This window comes from Sciurus carolinensis, chromosome 9 (genome assembly GCF_902686445.1).
Source record: "Sciurus carolinensis chromosome 9, mSciCar1.2, whole genome shotgun sequence".
Lineage (NCBI taxonomy): Eukaryota > Metazoa > Chordata > Mammalia > Rodentia > Sciuridae > Sciurus > Sciurus carolinensis.
Window position 1 is genome coordinate 62,064,523 of NC_062221.1, and position 24,254 is coordinate 62,088,776.

At 36.8% G+C, this 24,254-nt stretch overlaps 1 protein-coding gene across 3 annotated transcripts in view; it reads right to left on the minus strand.

Moving 5' to 3' along the window:
* Nucleotides 1–24,254, minus strand: part of Fgf12 (fibroblast growth factor 12) — a 540,917-nt gene that overhangs the window by 190,754 nt on the left and 325,909 nt on the right. For all 3 annotated transcript variants that reach the window (XM_047564227.1, XM_047564228.1, XM_047564226.1), the window contains one exon: nt 10,341–10,451. In XM_047564227.1, the coding sequence (XP_047420183.1) occupies nt 10,341–10,451 (111 nt within the window). The remainder of the gene's footprint in view (nt 1–10,340; nt 10,452–24,254) is intronic.

Genomic DNA, 24,254 nt, shown 5'->3' on the forward strand with positions numbered 1-24,254 from the left:
GAAGTCATATACACAATAAGCACATGTAGATAAATCTACATAAATGTGTTAAAAGATATACAACTTGTTCAGAGAAGTAGGTCTTCCACTTAAAGAAACCAGAAGGAAAGGTGGGGCAGGGAGACTTCAAAGACAACAGGCAATTGATCTTGCTTTTAGAGAATGCCATAATTATTGAAAGAATAACATGTAAGTATGGAATAAGGTAAACATGTGGCATACTGGGAAACATTTTAGTGGTGAAGAGAAGTGTTAAAATAATCATGTATATCAGATAGTGGTAAGAGTTCTAGAGAAAAAATATTCCATGTAGCCAAGGGAGACTGTTGATCCATAGGGGTTAATACTTATACAGATTAACCAGAGAAGATCTCCCTTTCAAGTACAATGTGAAGATGAGGGATTGGGCTGTTTGGATGTTTGGATGAACATTCCAGAAGAGAATAGGTTTTTACAATGCCTTGAGGGAGGAATGTGGTTGGTGTTCTTGAGGAACCGCAAGGAGACCAGCAGAAGGAAGAGAGAGAACAGGAGCAATTAATGGGTTTATATAAAACTATTGATCATGGAATAAAATCTGGAATTTTCCCCTTAATGGTGTGTGATGAAAGTGACTGAGCAGAGAAGAGAGTCTATCTCACTTTATGCCTTAACTGGGTCACTCTGGCCACTGTGTGGAGGACAGATTGACTGGGGGAAACCTTCAGTGGAAAGATCAGTTAGGAAATTGCTGCTAAAATCCAAACTGGGAAGAACCTGGACTAGGTAGTGGCAAAAGGGTTTTGAGAAGCAGTTCAAATCAGTATATATATGAAACTAGAAGTAAATTCACTGCTGTTTTCAAATTCAATGTAAAATATTTATCTGATCTTATAAATTTGCTCCTTTTGTGAAGTATTTCAAAGGTAAAAACAAAAATCATTGTCACTTTATAGGCTTTCAAAATTTTATTTCTTTTAGGGACTTTGGAGATGATTTCTTTCCAAATAACTCATTTTACAGAATAGAAAGCCAATGCACAGAAAGGTTGTATGACTTAAAAAGATCAGACAGCTAATTAGAAAAAGACCTGGAGTGAAAATCAGGCTCTGACTCAGCCCAAGTCACTTTGTCTTACAATTGGTGATATTTAAGAGAGGCACTCTGTTCCTGTGATGTGTTCATTTATTTTTCACAACCATTGCATGAGACTCACAGGTACCCCAAACTCAGTCTTCAGAACCTATGCAGGTAGGAGGGAAATGGGGACAAACAGGTGCATCCACTGTCTAAATCCATTGAATATTTTCCCTTAAAGGGTGCCAGCTAAATGAAACACATCTGTGGAACTGCAGTTTTGGATCCTGGAAACCTCCATTGTTGTACTAGATACAAGGGCAAATAAAGAAGTAATAGGGAAACACAAATGTGAATAAGGAACTTTAGAAAAATGCAATTTATGCAGCTGTAAATGAATGCCTAGGGCTCAAGTACAGTAGTGGGAAGTGAGTGATTCATGTGGGTTTTTGTGTGGGGACAGCAGTGAAAGGAGATTGCTAGGGAAGGCTTTCCATCAAGGGGTTGAGAGGGGGTTATGAATGATAAAGGGAGCTTACCAGGTGTCTAAGATTGGTGAAGTCATTCCAACTTTAGTTGGAATTTAGGAATTGCCATGTGTAAAAGCTCCAAGAGCCAGGCAGGATGGCACATGCCTGTAATTCCAGTGACTCTGGAGGTTGAGGCAGGAGGATCACAAGTTCAAAGCCAGCCTCAGCAACTTAGCAAGGTACTAAGCAACTCAATGAGACCCTGTCACAAAGTACAAAATAGGACTGCGGATATGGCTCAGTGGTCAAGTGCCCCTGAATTCAAACCCTGATACACACTAAAAAAAAGCTCCAAGACCTAAAAATGTGTGGTGTATTCTTCAATATCCTTCACTGTAAACACCTCCAAATGATTTCATATAATGATGGCTGCCATGAAGAATTCTACTTTTGTTAAAATGGCTGTATGAGCTTCTTGCACACATGGGCTCTCTGACTCTGTGGAAAAGGCTTACGACTACTGGGGACATTTATAACTGTGTTCAAGGCACTGTTTTAAGCACTTTTGACCCATCAATCCATTTAATCTACACAGTGCTATGATTTAAGTACTATTATAATTTTCATTTAACAAATGAGGGAATTAGGAAATGGAGAGGTTAAAGCACAGAATCTCAATTCCGATATTCTGGATTCAAACATTGGTCTCTAGTGTATGTGTTTGACTCCTTGGTCTTTATACACCAACTTGACAATACATACAGGACTTCAGACTGAAGATACCCAGTTGGCCAATAAAATAACTTTCAGAACAAATGGTATTTAAAGTAATAGAAGTAATCAATACATTTTTCTGGGCATACATTTATTTCTGTATGTAAAATTAAAAGTTACCATAATCTTGGGGATTCTGTTTCTCCCACTTTGTACAAATCTAAGTTTGAATAAACTGGAGAAAGTTTATATGACTTGTCCAAGGTCAAAGTGCCAATCACTTCACAGAGTCAGGAAGGGAATAAAGACAATTTCAGTAATCAGTACCTTTTAGGAATCCAATTGGTTAAATAGTTCTCACAAAATTTTTAACCACTATGTATTCTGCCTATATACATACCTATAAAGAATTGTAGAGCAATTTGCAAACAGTACAACTTCAAATGACTCATGTTTGGGCTTTACTAACCAAAAGGCTACAGGGGGTAGAAGTCTAAAGAACAAAGAAAGTGATAATCCAAGATTTAAGTAAAATGGGCAATGTACTCCCTTATTATTTGTGTCAGGGGATAAACTATTAAAGGAAATGATTGGTTCTTGTTCAAGCTTTCCACAAATATCTTAGAGGCACTGTCTTTAAAATTAAGAGTCAACAAAAACATAAATTTCTGACAAACACCTGATACTTTGACATCAAAATGCAACATATTGCCTTTATTTAAAAAAAAATCAAATGAAACAGTAATTAATAAGTTAAGGCTGAAGACTAACTGTGCTCTTGAGAAGATACGCCATTCTATGAGTAATGATACCTGTACGGAACTGTTGCTCAAGACTGTAATAACCTTGCTTAAAGAAAATCAACAGGATGGCATGCATTTTCTTTTTTCCTGTCCAAACCTAAGAGTATTAGTTCATGCATACAAATTCATAATTTATTATAAAAATACAAATAACACAAGAAGAAAATAATATCCCTATCATATTTCATTCTCTCTCCCAGGTGTACTACAACACACACACTTGAGTAGGTGAAAGAAATGAATTTCTTAGCCAGAGAGAGGCCATGCTAGGGACAGAGAACATCTTTATAATTTTGGGCAGTATCTATATGCCTCTTTAATAAGAAATACAAAATTTCCTTGATAATTTTCTCTAATTAATCACTTAGATAATATTTGTTCATAATTTAACAATACTAGATTCTGCTGGCTTTGGTTGTGTCTATGTACTTGTGATTGCTGGTATCAATATGTTTAGTATTGTATAGAAGACATAACTGGGTGACTAGATTTTTACATTTCCAATTGAATTTCTGAAAATCAGACACAGACCATTTTGAAATATGTTTCTTTATACTGAGCTCATTGCAAATTTAATATATTCATAAGATCTGAAGAAACTGTATTTGTATTTGCAAATGATAGGAACATAAACTGTTAGAGGTCTAGAACAAATCAAAAGATCTCAAGAAATAAATTCCAGATCAATTTAGTATTAAATATAAAAATGAAACAATGCATTAGCAAAACTAAACTGGAGAATTAATCTTGGACCTGGTGGTCTTTTTTAAATAGGAAAGAAAAACTAAAAGGATAAAAGCATATCAACAATAGAATAAAATGAAGCATGGCAAAAAATTAGACACAGAAATGGAAAGACAACAAAATGAGTCAAAAATATTCATCTCATAGCAAAGAGAAAATTTTTTGCATACAGATTTACTACAAATGATAAAACAAACATTTCACAGAATCGAATATAAACAGCCATATCATAGAAAAAAGAAGTGCAGATGGCTCTTATGTAAACAAGAGTTCAACCTAACTCACAATAAGAAAAATTCAAAATTTTTGTTTTAAGGTATCATCAAACCCTAAAATTGACTACACTGTTTTGACTAGAAGGTGAGGAAACAGATATTCTCAGTGTACACTCATGCAGTGAAAAGCAATTAGATGATATCTTTCAAAATAAAAAAAAAAAAGATACATATCCTTGACCTAGCAGTTTTACTAAGCATCCATCCTGTAAGTACATTTGCACACATGAAAGCTTACATTTGTGTAAGGACATTCTTTATAGCATTTGCAAAACATTAGGAAAGAATTGTAATCCCTATCAATAGCAAATTAGGTTCTTAAATTATTCCATTAAACATGTATCAATATGGAAAAACCTTGCAAATACATTATAAATAAAAAGGTAATGAACAAGAGAGAGTAAGTGAGAGAGAGATGGGGGGGAGGAGGACAAGACAGAGAGAAAGAGAGAGAGAGAGAGAGAGAGAGAAGCAGTTTTTATGAAGTGACAAATGCAAAGAATATATTCAGAAGCATACCAAAAATTGGCCAGTTGATAGAGGGGAGTTCAAGAAAGAAAACTGGTTTTGATTGTGTCAATACCTTCTATCCAAAGAATATCAGAAATACAACTGTGGTTGGAGGGTTTATCTGCTCTGTAGCAAGAAGAAAACCTACACATCATGGCAGAGCGGGAGCATCTCAGCAAGAGGGTGTAAGAAAAGACTTGGAGGCTTTGGGTGTGTTTAGTGATTGAGGGAGAGCTCAGAGAACTGTGCCTTAGCTTCAGACTGGTTGCTCTGAAAAGGCGGTGTGATTCTTATGGCTGATTGTTATTTTAATAATCTGATCCAGAAGGCAAGAAAAACAGCAAGGTGAAAGCCATGTTTGGTAAAGCACCAGTGGCCACTCACGTAGCCCAGCATAGAGAAAGACTTGGTCATTTTCTAGTTCGGACCACATATTTGTATTGGTCTCTACTCAAACATGATTCCTGAGTGGTTTATCTTGATCCACATTTCACAATGGCTTGTCTGATTTCATGGGATTGCCAAGCCAGCACCTAGCTGTCACATACACTTATCTTACCTATCAATGTGATTTTTAAAAGAAACTGAGATGTTGAACATATTTCCATATATCTGTTGATTGCTTGTAGATCTTCTTCTGTGAAGTGTGTGCTCATTTCCTTAGCCCATTTGTTGACTGGGTTATTTGTATTCTTGGTGTAAAATATTTTGAGTTCTTTATAGATTCTGGAGATTAGTGCTCTATCTGAAGTACATGTGGCAAAGATCTTCTTCTACTCTGTAGGCTCTCTCTTCACATTGTTGATAGTTTCCTTTGCTGAGAAAAAGCTTTTTAGTTTGATTCCATCCCAATTATTGATTCCTGCTTTTATTTCTTGTGCTTTAGGAATCATGTTAAAGAAGTCTGGTCCTAAGCTAACATGATGAAAATTTGGATCTACTTTTTCTTCTGTAAGGTGCAGGGTCTCTGGTCTGATTCCAAAGGTCCTTGATTCATTTTGAGTTGAGTTTTGTGCAAGGTGAGAGATAGGGGTTAAGTTTCATTCTGCTGCATATGGATTTCCAGTTTTCCCAGCACAATTCACTACTATTTATTTTCATTTCCATTTAACAAATTAATTTGTTCTCATTTTTTGTTTTATTTGTTCTCCATCTAGGTATATTTCTTGTTTAAAATTAAGTATTTAGAGTTAAAGTTTTATATGACTATATATATTCACATACTTATATATCCCAATTAAACAGTTTGTTTTGATTGAAAAAAAAGAAAAGAAACAGAACTGGAGGGGACTTTAAAAGTCACTGAACTCGGGGCTGGGGTTATGGCTCAGTGGTGAAGCACTTGCCTGGCACATCTGAGGCACTGGGTTTGATCCTCAACACCACATAAAAATAAATAAATAAATAAAGAATATTGTGTCCATCTACATTTTATTTGTATATAAATTGACTCTTCCACCACCACCTGCTTCTCCCTCCATGCCCCAGGGACTTTCTTGTAAACCTCCCCTGTGGATTCAAGTGCCAGTAAGCTCTCCAGTTTAAACCACTGCACTAACTCCTCAGACAGCCCCTACTGCAGTTAAAGGGTTCTTAACAATTTTTGTTCAGATGAAAAGAGAACAATACATTTGGTTAAAATATCTTCATTGTTGTCTTCCCAGCATTTTTAACCTCTTCAAATGTCTCTTCTTTGGTAGCTTGTGGAGCAGAATAATTAGCTTTTCAATTTTATGTAAAATATTCCTATTAATATCCTCCAAACTGCAATTGTCTTTTTGGTACCAGTGTTCCAACACAATTCTGCAATTTTTTTTTTGTTATCATTACATTTGTAGAGATTTTTATCCGTTACTGCTGACAAACCCATTTGTGTTTGTACTCAATTACATGTAATTAGTCTTTTCTTCATGAACAAAAGAACAGGTGCCTTTATCAATTCTGTGCGAGATACCATGGTAAAGTTGGTTGGACCTAATGATATCTAGTGAACCAAACAACACATTTCTGACAGATGCTCATAGTAACAAGATTTTTTTTCAAACAATCAACTGCTTTTACTCTCCACCCACACGAAGTGGAGAAAGAAAAGGCATTTTAACAACTTAGAGGTTTATAATTTTTCTATTAAAAAACATGAGTAGGATTTAAATATCTCTCTGATATTTTTTTACCTCTCATCTTCACTCAGATAAAGTATATATAAAAGTTACTTGTTTTCATTTGAATTTTTTTTAATCTGTGGGGGAGGGGTCAGAATACAGTACATTCGTTGAAAAATGTGAAACCTGAATAAAGGCTATAGATCAATAAATGGCTATAGGATTTAATGGTGTTCATTTCCTGGTTTTGACAATCATACTGTTACGTGAAATGTTGACATTACAGGAATCTGGGTGAAAGGAACTTGATATATTACTTTGTCATTTTTCTAAACTCTAAAATGATTTCAAAAGAAAAAGCTACAAATCATGTGGATTGGGAAAAATATTTAGCCAATGACCTAGAAAAAGATTTTCACATATTCGCAAGGACCCATTTCATTTGTACTGTTTATTGAATAGAAGAGATTATTCTAAATACACATGAAAGATCAAAATCTCTCCTTTTGTGGAACTTGCATGTGCTTGGGAGGAAAATAAACAAATAAATAGCAAAGATATATATGTCAAGTGGTGACAAGAGTGATGAATAAAAGTAATGTGGGTGCTGTAGTTTAGATCAGAATGTACCCCAAAAGTCCATGTGTTAAAGGCTTGAGGCCTAGTGGGGGGTCTTCCATTCATGGAATGTGATTATGAAACCCTAATCTTTTCTCTCTCTCTTACACATCCCAGCCATGAGGTAAGTAAGCCTCCTCGGCCACATGCACCACAGGCCCAAAGCAACAGGGCTAACAGTCATAGTCTGACACCTCCAAAGCTGTGAACCAAAATAAACCTTTCCTCTTTTTAAGTGATTTTTTACAGGGTTTTGTTACAGTAATGGAAAGATGACTAACACTGATGAAGGAAATATCAGAACAGATAGTGCCAAGGAGAGACATATGTAATTTTTTAAAGATAGATGAGGAAAACCTCTTCAACATCTATAAGAAAGATCTTGCTGGCCTGTTTTTAAAATAGAAATTTAAATTATTTGTCAAAGAAGAATGACTAACTATGTTTAGATATATGCATATGTGAAATATTTTACAAAAACAATTAGTTAAAGCAAGTATATTACCTATACAGACCTAACAACTATAACATTAGGACTGAAGTACATAAAAGATGTATATGATAATGCTCTCACTTATAAAATATTTAGAAGTATATACAACAATATTATGAATGGTATAAGTATACATTGTACCAAAAAAGATATATTGAAAGTTTCAAAGAAATAAGAAAAGCTAAATTTAGGACAGTTATTATGTCTAGTAATGAAGGAAAGAAAGCAGAATTTCATCAGAGAGATCACACAGGGAGTTTAAATATATTGAAATATTTGATTAATTTTAAATTGGTGATGGGTATCCAGATGAAATGTATATTATTCTTTATATTTTATATGTCTAAACTGTTTTTAAGAACAATTTATCAAAAAGTGTGTGCAGGAGTTCATTGGCAATAAAAAACTGGTTTAAATTTTTGAGTTAAGACACTTGCTAAAAGCATTGACAAAATGCATCATCCATCTTCACTATGATGAGAGGGTGTACATGTGTGTCAGTCATTAAGTTTATATATATATATATACACATGTAAACACAGATATACACATACATAAATGCAGAAGTATATGTGTATAAATGCATGTATGTATATGTAGGTATATAGGCATGGATTTACACTGGTGGTTGACACAGTGTTAATAGAGAAAACACATTCAATTATTTTTCTAGAAGCCACGAAGGAAAGACTTGAATGCGTTTGATCCCATACTTATGCCCCGACCCTTATGCACCAGGACAGTTAGTGGGGTAAAACAGCATCCTATGGAACTAAGTATGGCTATTTGTTTTACTGGTGGATTAAATCTATCTTTGCCAATTTATAATCTTTCAATTTTTTAAAATCTGGGAGGATGGTCCTAACAGAGAATATTGATATTATTATCATTTCCAGTCACCTCATTGGATTAAAATGAACATATGATCTAGGGATATCTCAGAATTTACACAGTGACACAGTTGATTCCTTTATACTTGTATCCTCCCTAAATCAACATTGGAGTACAGATGCAGGAGATGACAATTTACATGGAGAGAAGAACACCCTTATTCTTCTAGACAGAACTGAAAACTTGAATTATTTAAAGAATGCATTCACATAAATACAAACCAACAACCAAAACCACAATGAGCTAATCAACTACTTTGCTGAAAACTAAGAGCAAGAAAAGTGCATTGAAATTCTTCATAATAAGATCTTTTCTTTATTATAATTCATATTTTGTAATGTGCAATATTAAGCAAACAAAGAAAATTTAGATGGGGTGGATGAGAGTATCTTGACACTTTAAGGATTTTGAATCATTCCTCAAATCTTTATGATTAATTTAGAGGATATATCATCATAAAATATCAGTTTTCCTACATTGGCTGAGAAGTTTTCTTATATTTTCAGTTTGACCTCAAAATAACATCCATCACAATCCAAGTCAACTGTACATTTAATGAATACTTACTATGTGTTCAACATAAAAGATCTAGAAGTGAACACAAACTTTAGAAAAATACAGCACCCTGAATAAATTTAGAATAATATGAATTTACCCCCAGGTATCTGTATATGATTATAAGAAGCTGAAATATATGAGAAATATCATCCTTGACTCTGAAGCCTGTATTTGAATTTTTTCTAAAATGCAAATACCCTGTCATACTTTGATTTAATTTAGTTATTGAATTTCTCAACTCTAAAGTTAAACTACTTAAAAACCATTTTCAGGGGTTTTATTATCAATATTTTTAATACTTGGAATTTTTATTTCAATTTTGTTTTGGGGGTTGGCATGTGCCAGGGATTGAACCTAGGCACTTAACCACTGAGTCACATACCCAGCCTTTCTTTTATATTTTATTTAAGAGACAGTGTCTCTGAGTTGCTTAGGGCCTTGCTAAGTTGTTGAGGCTGGCTTTGAGCCTGGTGATCAATCCTCCTGCCTCGGCCTCTGGAACCACTGGGATTACAGGCATGTACCACCATGCCTACTTCAAAAATTATTTTTAAAATTCCACATTAGATATACCAGTCTTTATTATCATATTACTATTGTATATACTATAGAAAAACATGATCATAATATAAAAATACATTTTTTAAATGTATCTTAACCAAAATGAAATAACATATAGTACACATGTGTGTATTCAATGTTTGCCTTAAGAAGTAATTTTTATCTGCCAGAAATTATATTCTAAAAATTATAACTTATTCATTATTTGGTTCCAAGACCTAAACACCATCTTGTGCTAGAAGATCTGAATTGTTCCTGTGAGTACTTATCATTACCCTGATGAAAATCACTGCAATGGGAAGAAGTTTTCACCTATTGACCAGTTGGAACTCCTTCAAGCCTCCTATCTCCTCCTTGAGTACATACTTCTCTCCCATACTGTCTCTTTGGTATAGGGAATCCAAGGCTGGAAGGATATATGGAAAGATACTAGCTCACTAATAGTTAAATAGTTCAAAAGGGAGTCTGGCCATGTTTTAAATATAAGATTCTCTGGGCTATGCATTTCATTTGTAATCATATTGCAAGAAGCTAATGTTCCTTACTGTAGTCACTGTTTTCATCCTTGGTCCCGTCAATGGTACCATCTGGGTGCATCTGCAGGAAATATCCCTGCTGGCTGAATAACCTTGTCACAATTCCTTTCAGCTGGGGTTCTGCAAAACAAAATGAAATAATTATTCAAATTTTTATTTTGTTTATAAAATGCACAACTGCAAATTGTGAAACACATTATGTAAGTAAATGCATAAATGCCAATGGCATAAACTGAAATTAGTATTTGTAAGGGGGTCATTTCAGTAACATATCTATACTTCTTTTTCTTCTAGAAGCAGAACTAAAATACTTTGCAGCAGTAAATCAAATGTAAATAAATAAATGTTAATTATGATTAGGAAAATATAAAGACAAGCTAAAAAGTGAATTATTTCCCCTCCCTTCTGCATCTGGTGCTTGGTTGCAAGATACCACCAAGTTTATGATCCTGTTCCAGAATCATTGTTTACGCCAAAATGCTACTGTGATTCCTCAGAAGCTTCCAGCAGCCATGATCAGGTGGTGTAAGACTTCTATTTCAGTTCCTATAAAATATCCATCAGAAATTCCTGGATTTTGATATTCTGATCTAATTCAGCTAGAAAAAATAATATATTAGATGAGAATTATTGGTACCAGCAAACCCCCTGTGGCCATGAGAGGTCATAGGAAAGCATGAGGGACACAGATTTCACCTTTTCTAAACACTTCACCAAGGAGGAGCCCCAGTTCAGCAAAAGTCATTTCCCGTACCCAAAATAAATAAATAAGTAAACATGCATATTTCTTTAAAATTTTGAAACCAAAAATCTTCACTTTTAAAACTCTCCACATGTAAATATCATCAAACTGGCTTTTGTATACTACATTTGGATTTTTGTTCATCGGCTAATATAAATATTTAAAGCTTTCTCATTGTGAAGCTGGCTGCCAGCAACAATCTAGTTTCCACAGCGTCACCATTTTTTCGTTTCTAGTGTTGGGTGAAAATTATTCTAGTGCATTTATAACCCTAATTATTTCATAAAAATGAGGAGAAAAAGAAAAATGCTGCTTCTGGCAATAAAAACTGAGGCAAAGATGGAAATCATGTGAAGGCTGATATAGCAATATAACAACCTCAGAAGGACAATCACTGAATTCATGCCTGTCAACTTCATTCTTTATCATTTATTCAACCCATCTTTACTAAGAATGTCTCTCCGCCCCCTTTCAGGCAATATGCTGGGCACTGTGCATTAAAGTAAATACATTTTTTCATGTTTAGGTCTAAAAGGGATTCCAGTTAAGGACTGGATGTGTTTAGCTCTGGGTCTATGGGAGTAAGTTTTGAACACATCATTTCATTGTCCAAAATTGAGTATATGAGAGTATATGAGGCAATACCAGTATCGTCCTGTCTTCTTCCACGCAATCCTATGAAGCAAGAGAAGTGACAAGAAAATTGCAAATGAGGAAGAAGGTTAATGAAAAAATAACTGAACTGGAAACTAGGCATTCTGAATAATAGCTATCCATTATCTTTGTGAATTAAATAATTCAATTTATGTAATGTGTGGGCCTCATTTTCCTTATGAATGAAATCCAGAAGTTAAACTGAATGATCTTTAGGTCCCTTATATGGTCTCTATTCACTTTGAGTATGTTCAAATCCTCTGCCCAGAGTGATAGCAGAACTTGAATAATGGTTTTTCCTCCATGGGCTCACCCAATCCCACACACCAGCCCGTATCAGAGAAACATGCAGGGGGCTATTCTCACAGCAAACAACTCACGGTGTGCCTCTGGATGATGGCAGCTTTTGATGTAATGCACTCAGCTCCAGATTTGGAGTCAGAAGACCCAGATCTGAACTCCAATTTCCTTTGGGGTCATGAGAAAAATCACTGAACACCCAGCATCAGTATAATGAAAAAAAAAAAATTCTACCCTTTTAAATCTTTGAGAACTTCGAATGAATAACAATGTGATAGTATGAACTAGAAAACCCTATAAAATATAAATTCTAAGTAAGGTCTGATGTTTCAACTGTGAAAACCAAAGAAACAATGTAGACTAAATGAAGGGACCACACAGAGAAGACTCATGTCTCCTGTTTTAGTAAAATACTAATTGAGCTCATAAAGACACTGAGATAACAGTGGCTGAGAAAGTGGCAGAAGGAAAGAGACAACCACCTAACTATCTCTTAATTCATGTTTTATTTCTAATAAGTTCAAGATCATCTGAAGAAGTTGTGCTTTTGTTGGTTATGAACTGCATGGCAGCTTAGTCATTACAGCCTGCAAATGAATGTTTGTTTTCTTCAGGTTTCTCTTTTTGTACCTGTAATTAAACACTTCTTGTACCATGGTGAAGCTATCCCCCTGTTGGGACTCTGGGAATTCAGGCTGGTAACTCCTATTCAGGATAATGAGCACCAGACTTTTATACCAACCCCCACTGCTGAGATCAGTCCTGGAACAAACCCAGTCTTAGTCTTAACTATGTGATGATCCATGAAAGTGAACATCCTGAGGTTTCACAGGAGACCTGGTCATCTATTGAACCTAAAACCTAGGACAGGGCACTCAAAGTTACGTGGCCCACTTGATGGACCACCTGTCCCATTCCCATCTATCAAGCTCTACCAATCTTCTAGGTTCAGCTCAAGATCCCCTCCTCCATGAATGCTGGAGTGAATACCTGAAAATAAGTGAATACCTCTTTTAAAATAGATTGAAAACTAATATGTTTTGCTATATTTAAAAAAAAAAAAAAAGGTACTAAAACCATGAAACCACATCTAGCATCCTGCATCCTGGGTACCTTCAACAAACACACATATTATTTGTCAGACTCTGCCTAGAGACCTGTAACACCTATGGAATCCCTGGGGTGCACTCTCTCAAAAGCACAAAACATGATATGTAACACTAGTGTCACGAGTGTGGAACTGCTGCTAAATGAGGGAGGGAAACAGAGTGGCCTGAAGGTTCCTAGAAGCAGGGACTGATTCTGACTGGACATTAAGCTAAGATACCTGATCTTCCACTTGAGGAATTAAGAAATGAGTTGGATTTTCATGGGGGGTGGGGACGAGGGAGGGATTCAAGACAGAAAGAGCAGACTCTGGGAACAATGCAGAGTCTAGAACGGATAGAATATAGGGCAGAGGTTTTCAAATGCTGACATGAAAGTATCTATTCTCAACCAATGTTCACAGGTCAACAGTGAAATTCATTAAATATAGTCAATGGAATAAGTTTTTGATTGTGCTCATTTTTTTTTCAATTTAAATGACTCTCTTTGATTCTAACATTATGTTCTTCCATTGCATTTTTTTGTTTGTTTTTTTAAATAAATGATGGCTATATTACTAGAGTCTGGTTTGTTATCTTTTCTGCTATAAAGTGGGGTGGCAAATTCTGCTAGCATTTCACTCAAATCCATTTCCTCTTTTTCCTGGGCACCCAGCTAGACCATATGTCCTAGCCTCCCTTGCAATTAGGTTTGGCAGATGAATAAGTGTCATATGGAATGTAAGTGGAAGTGATGTGTGCCATTTTCAGGCCAAGGCTTTTAAAAGCAAACATTCTCCTCCACATTCTCTTTTCCTTAACTCTGGCTGGATTAAGATGACAAAACCCTCAGGGATGTCAGAGCAAAAGAATGGAAGAATGCTGGGTCCCTGAATAACTAGTGGAGAAAAGACAACAGCCATCTGAAACATCCACTTTGGACTGTAATGTAAATAAGAAAGAAACTTCCATAGGCTCCCCATGATGGCTTCCTGCCAAAGAGTACAGTACGGAATGGGATGGAGGGGGTAACTTTACAGTGGGGAAACCTGACAAACAAAACACTACCTCAACCAGGTGCTCAAGGTTAATATTAGTAGTCATAAACCATGTTGATTTTACGTACCCTTGATGTGAAGGGATAAGAATGGCATTTTACCTCTGTGATCTTCCTCAAACAACCCACAACTTCTGTCTAACTTTGAGAAAAACATAAGAAAAATGCCAATTAAATTCTTGACTCACACTCCTCAAAACTCTCAAGGTTGTTGAAGTAAAGGGAAACTGAAAAAATACCAGACAAGAGAAATCTAAGGAGACATGACAACTAAATATAAAGTGATATCCTGGATGGGTTCCTAGAACAGAAAAAGGAATTTAGTTAAAAACAAAGGAAATCTGAATAAAGCATGGATTCAATCATAATGTATCAATATTGCTTCTTCACTGTGACACCTATACCATACTAATGTACTCATAAGGGAAACTGAGCATAAGGTATAATCAAACTCTCTGTATTATCTTCTCTATGTATTAAAAATCATTATAAAATAAAAGGTTATTAAAATAGCAATTATAGCCAGAAGAAGAGGAGAAAGAGGAAGAGGAGGAGGAGGAAAAGGAGGAGGAGAAGGAGGAAGAGGAGGAGGAGGAGGAGAACAAGAATAAGAACAAAGAACAAGAAGAAAAGAAATTTCACACTCATCAAAGTTGAGTAAGAAAGAAAACGAAGGATAAATAAGAGCTCTTTTTCAACACTGCATCCCTTTAGGATGATATGATAATTTCAACAGAAAGTCTGAATTCACAGCCACTCAGGGAAGCTGACACCTATGGGGGACCTCGAGGCATCTCTGGTGGCTTGAGGTTTAGTGCCATGGAGCAGTTACCTAGGCCCACAGTGGAAACCCAGAATATAGCCAGAGCCATGGCACCTGTTCACACATCTCAGCATGGGTACTAGGTTAGAGAAAATAGAACAGAGTTTAGAAATGGAAAGAACCTTGGTGTCAAATACCTTCTTTCATCAATGTCAAAGATAAAAACAAACCAATTAACAAACTGAGGCTCAGAGCAAAAGTGTCTTTTTATCCGCCATCAACCAGCTGACACATGGATTTGCTGGAACAAGAACTCATTCTCTAATACTGGTTGGATGTCATCCCTTCCTTTCCAAAGAATAGGCAAGACATAATCCTTACAATGGGGGAATGGGAAAACAAAGTAAAAAAGAAGGAGGAGGAGGAGCACTAGAATGTGAGGGTTATAAAGAAAAGAGGTTACAGGAAAATTGATACTAAAATTGAATTGTGTTTAGCCAGGGCCAGTTTAATCCAACATTTATACCCAAAATGAGCAAAAGTGTCTCCATGTAAACTCCAAACTAAAATGGAAAATAGTATAACAGTAATGCAAACTTTGTTATGGAGGCTATAACTAGAGAAGTAACCATTCTTATTTTCATAACAATGATCACATTTTGAAACCATCTTCTCTGTACCAAGGGCTCTCCTGATGATTTTACTAAGCTTTTATTTATTACTCAAAATAACTGAATGTGTGAGGCATTCTTTTCTCATTTTCCAGATGTGATTACCGATATTCAGAAAAGCTATAACACGTACCCAAGGAAGGTTCCAGAGCTATAAATGCAGAGTCAGGTCTAAATGAAAAGTCGACAGTCTTCACCAATCTATAGCACTGTTCAGTCCCTTTAAGAAGGACACTGGCAAAACTGGAACATGTCCAGAGGAAAGAGAGCCAAATAAAGAGGGTACAAAGGACTGTCATATGAAGAATGGCTGAATGAACAGTTGATTTGCAGCCTGTAGAAGGGAGGACTCAGGGGGACACAAGAGCTGTCTCCACATTCTGGAGAGTCGACACAAGCAGGAAGCCAATTTGCTGAGTGACTCCATAGGGATACAACCAGGGCCAGTGGGTGAAAGTTACAAGGAAGCAGATAAAAAAAGAACTCTCTGTAAATTGTCTTCAAAGAGAGAACAGATTGCCTAAAGAAAGAGTATTTTCTACCACTGGACATTGATAGCTATGGGGGAGAAGCAGAAAAACCAAGGGTCACAGCAAATGTGAAGGACACACATGTCTCCAAAGACTGAGACACTCTGAGTGACAGTGCAAGGTCCTCTCTAAGGTCCTGGGTCCTGATGTCCCAGAAAGTTCTGGGATCGACCAGATGGCACTTTGCTGTTCCCTTAGTTGGTGCTTTGGACAGGGATTTGAAAAGATGGCTTATCAGGCAGTCTGAAAACACAAAGTTCTTTGTAAATGTTAAGCATGAATTAACATTTCATGTGTAGTTTCATGTGTTTTCCTTTTTTTTTTTTTTTCTTAATAAGTCTCTGTGGATTTACAAATGGGCCTTCTGTGTTAAGATTTTATACTGTTCACTTAAAGAGCTGAGATTGAAGAGGCTATTAAATATGATTTTTATCAAGAGCTTCTGGGGCCTTTTAGTACTGCAGATTCAAATTTCAACTACTAGGGCTGGAAATCATTCATAAGAAAATATACTTCTGAACAATCACAGCTAAAGGATATGGATAAGGACACATTTATGTACCACAAATTGAAGACCCAGATGAATCAAAAATGGGATGCAGGAAGACACTTAACAAAAATAGAAATTATCTGGACTTTTGGACACATTGCAAAAATTACAACCATACTGAGCTATGGGTATTCATTAAAAAGACATACTCTTTAGTAAAGAGAAACAGGCCTGAGGTCCCTCATTCACACAGGAGTCAGTAGTGAACAGACCTAAAGGAGAACTGAATGTATAAACCTGGAGAGGTGTCATTGTGGCCTTGCAGGATCTGCTCTATGGTTTAAAGAGAGCCATGTCTCATCAACAGGCTTCAGTTCCCCATCAGTCAAATAAAGGTGGTGTATGCGAGCAGTAGTTACCTACCCAAGGGCAACTGACCTCCCCAACCCACGATGCACTAATAATTAAAGGGTGCTTAGAATCTGTAAGTGCATATCTATTTTCTCAGTCAACCAATACTAATGGCATACATTATTTTAAAAAAAAACTAATATGTATTAAGTATCAAACTTTGTGGTAGATATTCTTCTAGGTACAGGAGACAACCAATTGTGTGCTAGGTAATCAGCTCCCCACTCAAAGATAAGAACAGAAAACCTAAAACCTGATTTCCATGGGGCAGATTTCCCATGTAAATATTCTCATCATGGTCAATTTAAAGTTGCCACTTGACATCACTGAGCATGGAGTTGGAGCTGAGATGTCAGGATCATAATCAGCTCCAGTTCACCACTGAATCAACAGAGAAAAAACCACAAAGCTTTTGGTCTCTTAGAAAAGATGGAAAGAAAAGAGATAAAGAATTAAATATATAATAACATTGGAGTATGAGAACTATAACAAAAACTAAAACAATAAAAAAAAAGGATAGGAGATGAATGTGCTATTGTAAAGATTGTTGAGGAAATGAATCACAGAGACCTAAATGAAGAATGGCAAAGTATTAGAGATGTCAAAGAAGAGCATTCCTGGTACAGGGACAGCAGACACAAAGTACTCCTAATACCTGAAAGGGTTAACAACAATCAGATCAGAGGTTCTCCAAAGATCCTTCCTTTCTCTAGGCCAGGGATCGACAAATTATAGCCCTGTGGCTGCCAATTTTGTTAACAAAGTTTTATTAGAACGCAGACATGCCCATTCATTCATGTATTACTCACATCTGCTTTCGTGCCACAATAGAGGTGAGTACTTCCAACAGAGCCCCGACAGCCTGCATAGCCTAAAATATTTACTAACAAGCCCTCACAGAGAATATGCCACCCCTTTGTCCTAGAATTCTGGCTTCTGATATTCCTTCTGCCTGAAATACACAACCTCTGCTTTCCTCCACTGTCCAGGACTCCTCAGACTTCTATGCTATTTTCTTCCAGAGTCATCCCTGATGCCCTGCAGTAAAATTAATTACTCCATCTTTAGACCTTTGCACAGGTCAGGTAAAGACTCAATATACTTCATTACAACTGTTTGCTTTTACATCTGTCTTTGCAGCTGAACTATGAACTCCTCAAGGGCAGGAATCTTGAATCTTCATCACTATCCCAGCACCTAACACAGTGCCAGTCACAGGGTAGATGGGGAGCATTCACTTGTTAGAAGAAAGGAAGAAATATGTTATATCTGGCACTTTCCACTGTCACCTGTGACTTTCAGAGAAGCTTCTCATTTATAAGAAAGAGCTGTTTACAGCCTTTAATACAAAGCCTCCAGCCTTTAGTGCATTTCTTTCCATTTTCCCCTCCATGCTGAACACAGTCTGACAAGCACAGCAGCGTCCTGCATAAACTGCACGGTCTCCAAACCACTGAGTTGCCTCACACTTCAACAGGAATCAAGTGACCTTGAGACAGGCAATCCTTAACCTTCATGCTGCCTCAAAGCTAAATGGAAAGAAAAGACATCTCTTCCAGAGAATCCTTTGTCTGAGCTGGGGAAGACAGGAGAAGCAAGGCAGGAAAACAGCTAAGATGTAAAATGCCAATAGAGATGCGATTTTTGTAGCAGGCCAATTTTATTCCTCATAACACGAGCCCCCTTCCTCCCAGATTCTTCCCTGTAATATGCTCATGAAAATTTAAAATAACTCACACATCACTTACTGACTTCCGACATGCACTAGGTGCTGGGTACAAAGATGAGTAAGATGCAATTCCTGCCTTTAAGGCACCCACGGCCCCATCAGGGAGACACACACATAACTAATCATTACAGCAGTGAACATGAGAACTGCTGTCACAGAGGAACAAACAAAATTCCACAGAATCACAAAGTGCAGATGCTAATTTTACCTGGGATGGTGGGTTCTTAGACAAGAAACAGTTAAGAAACGCTCTGAAGATGAAGCACCATTTTAGACAGACTAAAATAGGCAGGCAGGTTTTGCTTTGAGCAGCATCAGCTGGAGCAAATGGCACAGAGGGATGCATGTGTTTAGCATGTTCAGGGACTGGACAGGAAAAGGGTTGGACAGGAAAATGTGGAGAAATATGGGATTCATGCAGTGGTTGGAGGAGAATAAGGTACAGAACACTTGAGAATCCTTAGTGAAAGCTAATACCTTATGCAAAGCAAGTAAGTTGTATCCTTTAAATCATTATCTACAAACTGTTTGATTGTACATTTCTCTTTTTTTTTTTTTGCTGGTGCTGAGGATTGAACCCAGGGCCTTGTGCTTGCAAGGCAGGCATTCTACCAACTGAGCTATATCCCCAGCCCCTGATTGTACATTTCTACCTGTAAAACTTTTTTAACCCACAGCCTCTCTCTCTCCCTCCCTCCCTCCCTCCCTCCCCCCCCCTCTCTCTCTCTCTCTCTATATATATATATATATGTATGTATATATATGTGTGTGTGTGTGTATACACAAATATATATACACACACGTGTATATTATTTATGTGTATATAATGTTCTGTAAATTATGTGTACATTATGAATCAAAGTAGGAACTTTTAAATGAAATTAATACTAAACACAAGAAAAATCATAATCACTTCTTTCTATATGCCAAAGATGACCTTCCCTCCACACTTCACATACTATTCCATTAGGCCTCAGAGAAACATTGGAAGATTTTTAAGTCAGGGATGAAATGAGGATGGCAGTATTCCAGAAAGCAAAATTGAAGAACAATAGTAGAGACTGAATTTGAAGGGGTGACCATGACCATGTGGTCATGGGTGCCACATAGGGACCTATTCTGTATGATAAGGCACGTGAGTAGGCAGTGGCAATGAGGATGCAGGCAGAGCTATCATTCTGAGGACTAACCTTGCATGGCCAGAGAGGCTGATGCTTGAAGAACTTAAAGGATAACAAGATGCATAGTCTCTTTTCAGTTGTAGAAAGATCTCTCCCTCCCAAGTCCAAACCCACCATTATGTTCCTAAGGGAACTAGTTAAGTGTACAATGCCGTGAAAGGAGGGGGTGAAGGGCACTTCCAGCAGGCATTTCCAGGAAGCCAAGTGATTGCTTGTCTTACTGCAGGTCTGACTCTGATTAACCTCATTAGATCACCACTCTTTGATCTTTCTCAGATGATCACCCAGAGATGTAAACCTGAAATGAAGATAGCTCTCCAGGCAACTCAAGACTGATCTTAAGATTCTGGATAATGCAAACCACAAGATAATTCAAACATGAAGATAACCCTAGAATCTTGAGATTCTACACCAGTAAAAACCATTCTGGAGGCTATAATTCAAGGTTCAGTGTACAGATGAAGAAGCAAAGCACTCTTACAGCAGTACATCTCTTAATCCACAGAGTCAGAGCACTTTAATAAACACCATGGTCTTTCATGTTTTGCCCATAAAATGAAAATCATGTCTCATACCTCCCCAAGGTATTCTGGTCTTGTCCCAAACTGGCCTCATGGAATTCAGAAGCTATTTCACTTTTTCATGCATAGGCATATTTGCTTCTTATGAAAATGTTTGAATGACTAGGACCTGTTTCTGAAGGCTATTCTAGGGAATTAAAAGTGCACATTACAGGGTACTATATGGCTAGAAAGTGACCACACTTATTTGGTAGATTTAATTTTCAGAGAGAATTAATGTCACTAGGAAGACCCATGGATAGGAGCAGAGGCAAGGGGCAAATTCTCCAAAGTTTCATTCAAAGATAGCAAATGTAAGGCACTTGGAACACAGCCAATATTTTGGGTGGATTATCTCTCCACATTTTCATGAAAATAATTTAAGGCAGGCATACCACTGGAATTTTTTTTAATACATTAGGAAACTGAGGCTTACATAAAATAAGGAACTGGGACTAAATCACAGAGTTAATAAATATCAGAGACAGGATTGAATCTTATCCTCTGCAATGTTGACCTGCTCACTGTTAGTCATCAATTATCTTTTGAAGAAGTCTAACATACTGATACATCTCTCTTCTTTATTTGCAATCAGTCCACAAAAAAATGTAGATATCTATGAAGCAAAATATCAAACATTAGGCAAACATTAAACTAGAATTGAAAACATGATTTTTGGATTTCTGGTACCCAAAAAAAAAAAAAAATGAGGCAGGGAATGAGTGTAGACAATTGAATGTACACAGAAAGTCTTCTATAATACAGGCATCATCACTCAGCATAGTAAACTCTTCTCAGTTACTCTTAAGCCCCTTCTTCACAGATACATCTTTTGGCAACATTGTTTGGGAGAGCAGAGACATGACAGTTCTCTGACCTCAGAACTGCTACACAGATGTTGAACCTGTCCTGAAACTGTCCTGTATCTCAGAAGAGATCTGTTCTAGATGGCAAGCCTGGGGAAGTCCCCATTCACCACAAATCTAAATCACCCACAAGTGAAATGCTATTACTGTAAGATATATTTTTTATGCCATCCACCAAGAAAAATTTGCAGAGTCAATCAGAGTGAGTCCAAATAATACTTTCGGCAAAAAGCTGGAACTCCTGGAGTACACCATCCATCAGCCTTGACCCTGGAAAGTTCAGGACAGGCAGTGGGGTACAGTGGGATGCATGGGTCACGGGCATCCAGACATCTGGGGCTTATCAACTACTGGCTCCCTTCCATCCCCACTACCACCAAACTTGTCCAGGTCATCAAGAGCTCCACGATCGATTCTGCCAACATCCTCCTCACTAACACTCTTACCACACTTCCCTTCCAAACCACACTATGACCAAGGTAATATTTTACAATACAAATTGGCTCATGCCACTCTCCTACTGGAGTCCTTTAATAGCTTCCCATCTCATTTACAATGAAACATCAAATCCTGAGCACGGCCTGGAGAGCTTAACACCATCTGGCTGCTGCCTACCATCCCATCATCATCTCAATTTACTCTCTCCCTGGCTCACTAAGCTCTGGGCACACGTGCCTTCTCTCTGTCCAGACCTTAGAACCTTTGCACATGTGTTTCCCTCTGCCTGGATTGATTTATTCCTGAAACAAATTCAAGTCACAACTTAAATATCACTTCAAAGAGGCCTTGCCCAGTGCCCCAGTCTAATTCATTTCCATATTCATATTCACATTCTCTGTCAGCACACTGTTTTTCCCCTTCATAGCACGTATCCCCATTTATAATTAGATATGTATTTCTATTTATTGTTCAATATCCATTTGCCCCTCTAGACTGTAGCATTCACGAGGGTGAGACCCAGTTAGTTATATCCACCAGAATATACCCCATACCTAGCTGGTCACAGTGGTGCACAACTATAATCCCAGCAGGAGGAGCACAAGTTTCAGCAACTTAACGAGAGCCTGCCTCAAAATAACATTTTTTAAAAGGGCTGGGATGTAGCTCAGTGGTGGACTGCTTGCCTAGCATCCGCATACACAAGTCCCTGAGTTCAATCCCCAGTACCACCAAAAAAAACAAAAAAACAAAAAACAAAAAACAGTACTTAGCATACTCAACAAAATGTAGGAAGCAAACATTATTTGCTTAAAGAACTGGTTTCTTCTCTCCAGACTTCACATTTCATTAATAAAATTATGGTATTGGAATTGTTCAGTGGCTGTAAGTCTGGGATCCCAGAAACCCAGAGGACTCAAAAGTAGACATAGGTACATACCATTTTCAGTAAGTTAGAACTGAAAATGGAGGACGTATTTATCAATAGATTTACATCACTGCAAATCAATAAAAAATTTCTTAAAATTTCAATTAAATTATTTCTACACATAACTACATTAATACAATTAATTTCTTGAGATGATGCAACACAAAAGAGAATTGAAAACATTATCAAATGTACACAGTACATTGGAATGTAAATATCGACTGTGTGCTAAAACCCAATGCACTATAGAAGGCTCTCAGGAATAGGTGAAAAACAGGTATAAGACATTGCCTGTTCATGTACTCATTCATATACTGATCATGAAGACTGTGACATGGCCTCTAGCTCCAATGAAGAAATGAGTCAGTTTCAGCCAAAAGAGCTAAGGCAATACTCTCAAGGGTAGCTGCTCTGATTGTAGGCACCTATATACCAAAAGCTCATTTCTCTCAGCCCAACTCCAAGAAGCATTCTTCAGGGTCCAATACAGTAGTGATTGATCTGTCCACAGTTAATAAATCTCCCAAATCTTGAGGAGGCCTGCCAGTCTTTAATACTCACAACCTGTTTTAAACTTAAGAAGTTTCCCATTTATATGTGACACATCCTATTAAGAAAAGGCATGCTTTCACCAAAAAATAATTTTAAAGGGAACATGATTGAGAGAACACTTAAACATTAAAATATGTTTGAATTTTATCTGTATATTACAGAATCAAAAATAGAAAAAAAGATTGTTTTTTATTTGATGTTTCAAAATCTCATACTTTATTCTATAAAAAAAAACTGGCTTAATTTTAGAGTCTCTACTTTTTTTTCCCTGTAGATAACAAGAAGCTCTTTGCACAAATACATCTACATGTAGCCCATTCTGCATGTGGATCAGCTTTACTGTCATAAATGGGAAGTCAAATTAGATAGAATGTTCATATTTTTTTCTCTTAATTATATTAAGGCTCTAAAATCATCTTTATGTGCCACATAAAAATTAAAACACTTTTCATTTATGTTTTGGTGAAGATTTTCTTGATTATAATTTGCAGATTTATTATAAGCTTATCTGTTCATTAACTGTTTCATTTCTTTAAATTCTCTTTTTAGCATGCAATATTTGGAAAATGCATAGAGATAAAAATAACTCCCCATAGTGCTTCCCCTAAACATGGGACTTCACCAATGCTACACTAGTATTTACTCATTCAATCTTTACAATAGCTCTATGAGGTTAGTATTCTTAACTTTACCTCATTTTATGGGTCATGAGACTGAGGCACCAGAGAAGTGAAGCAACTCCTGAAAGTTCCATATTTCATAAATAGAAGGGCTGTGGGGATCTGAGCCCAAGTGATCTGGCTCCACAATCCACAGGGCACACACATCAATCTCATGGCCTCTCCAATCCATGAGCTCAACATCTAAGTTAACAAATATTAGAAATTCTCATAATTTCTTTAAACCATTTTAACAGAATTAAAATACAGGCATCTACTTAGCTTTCCTAACCAGACCAAACTAAAT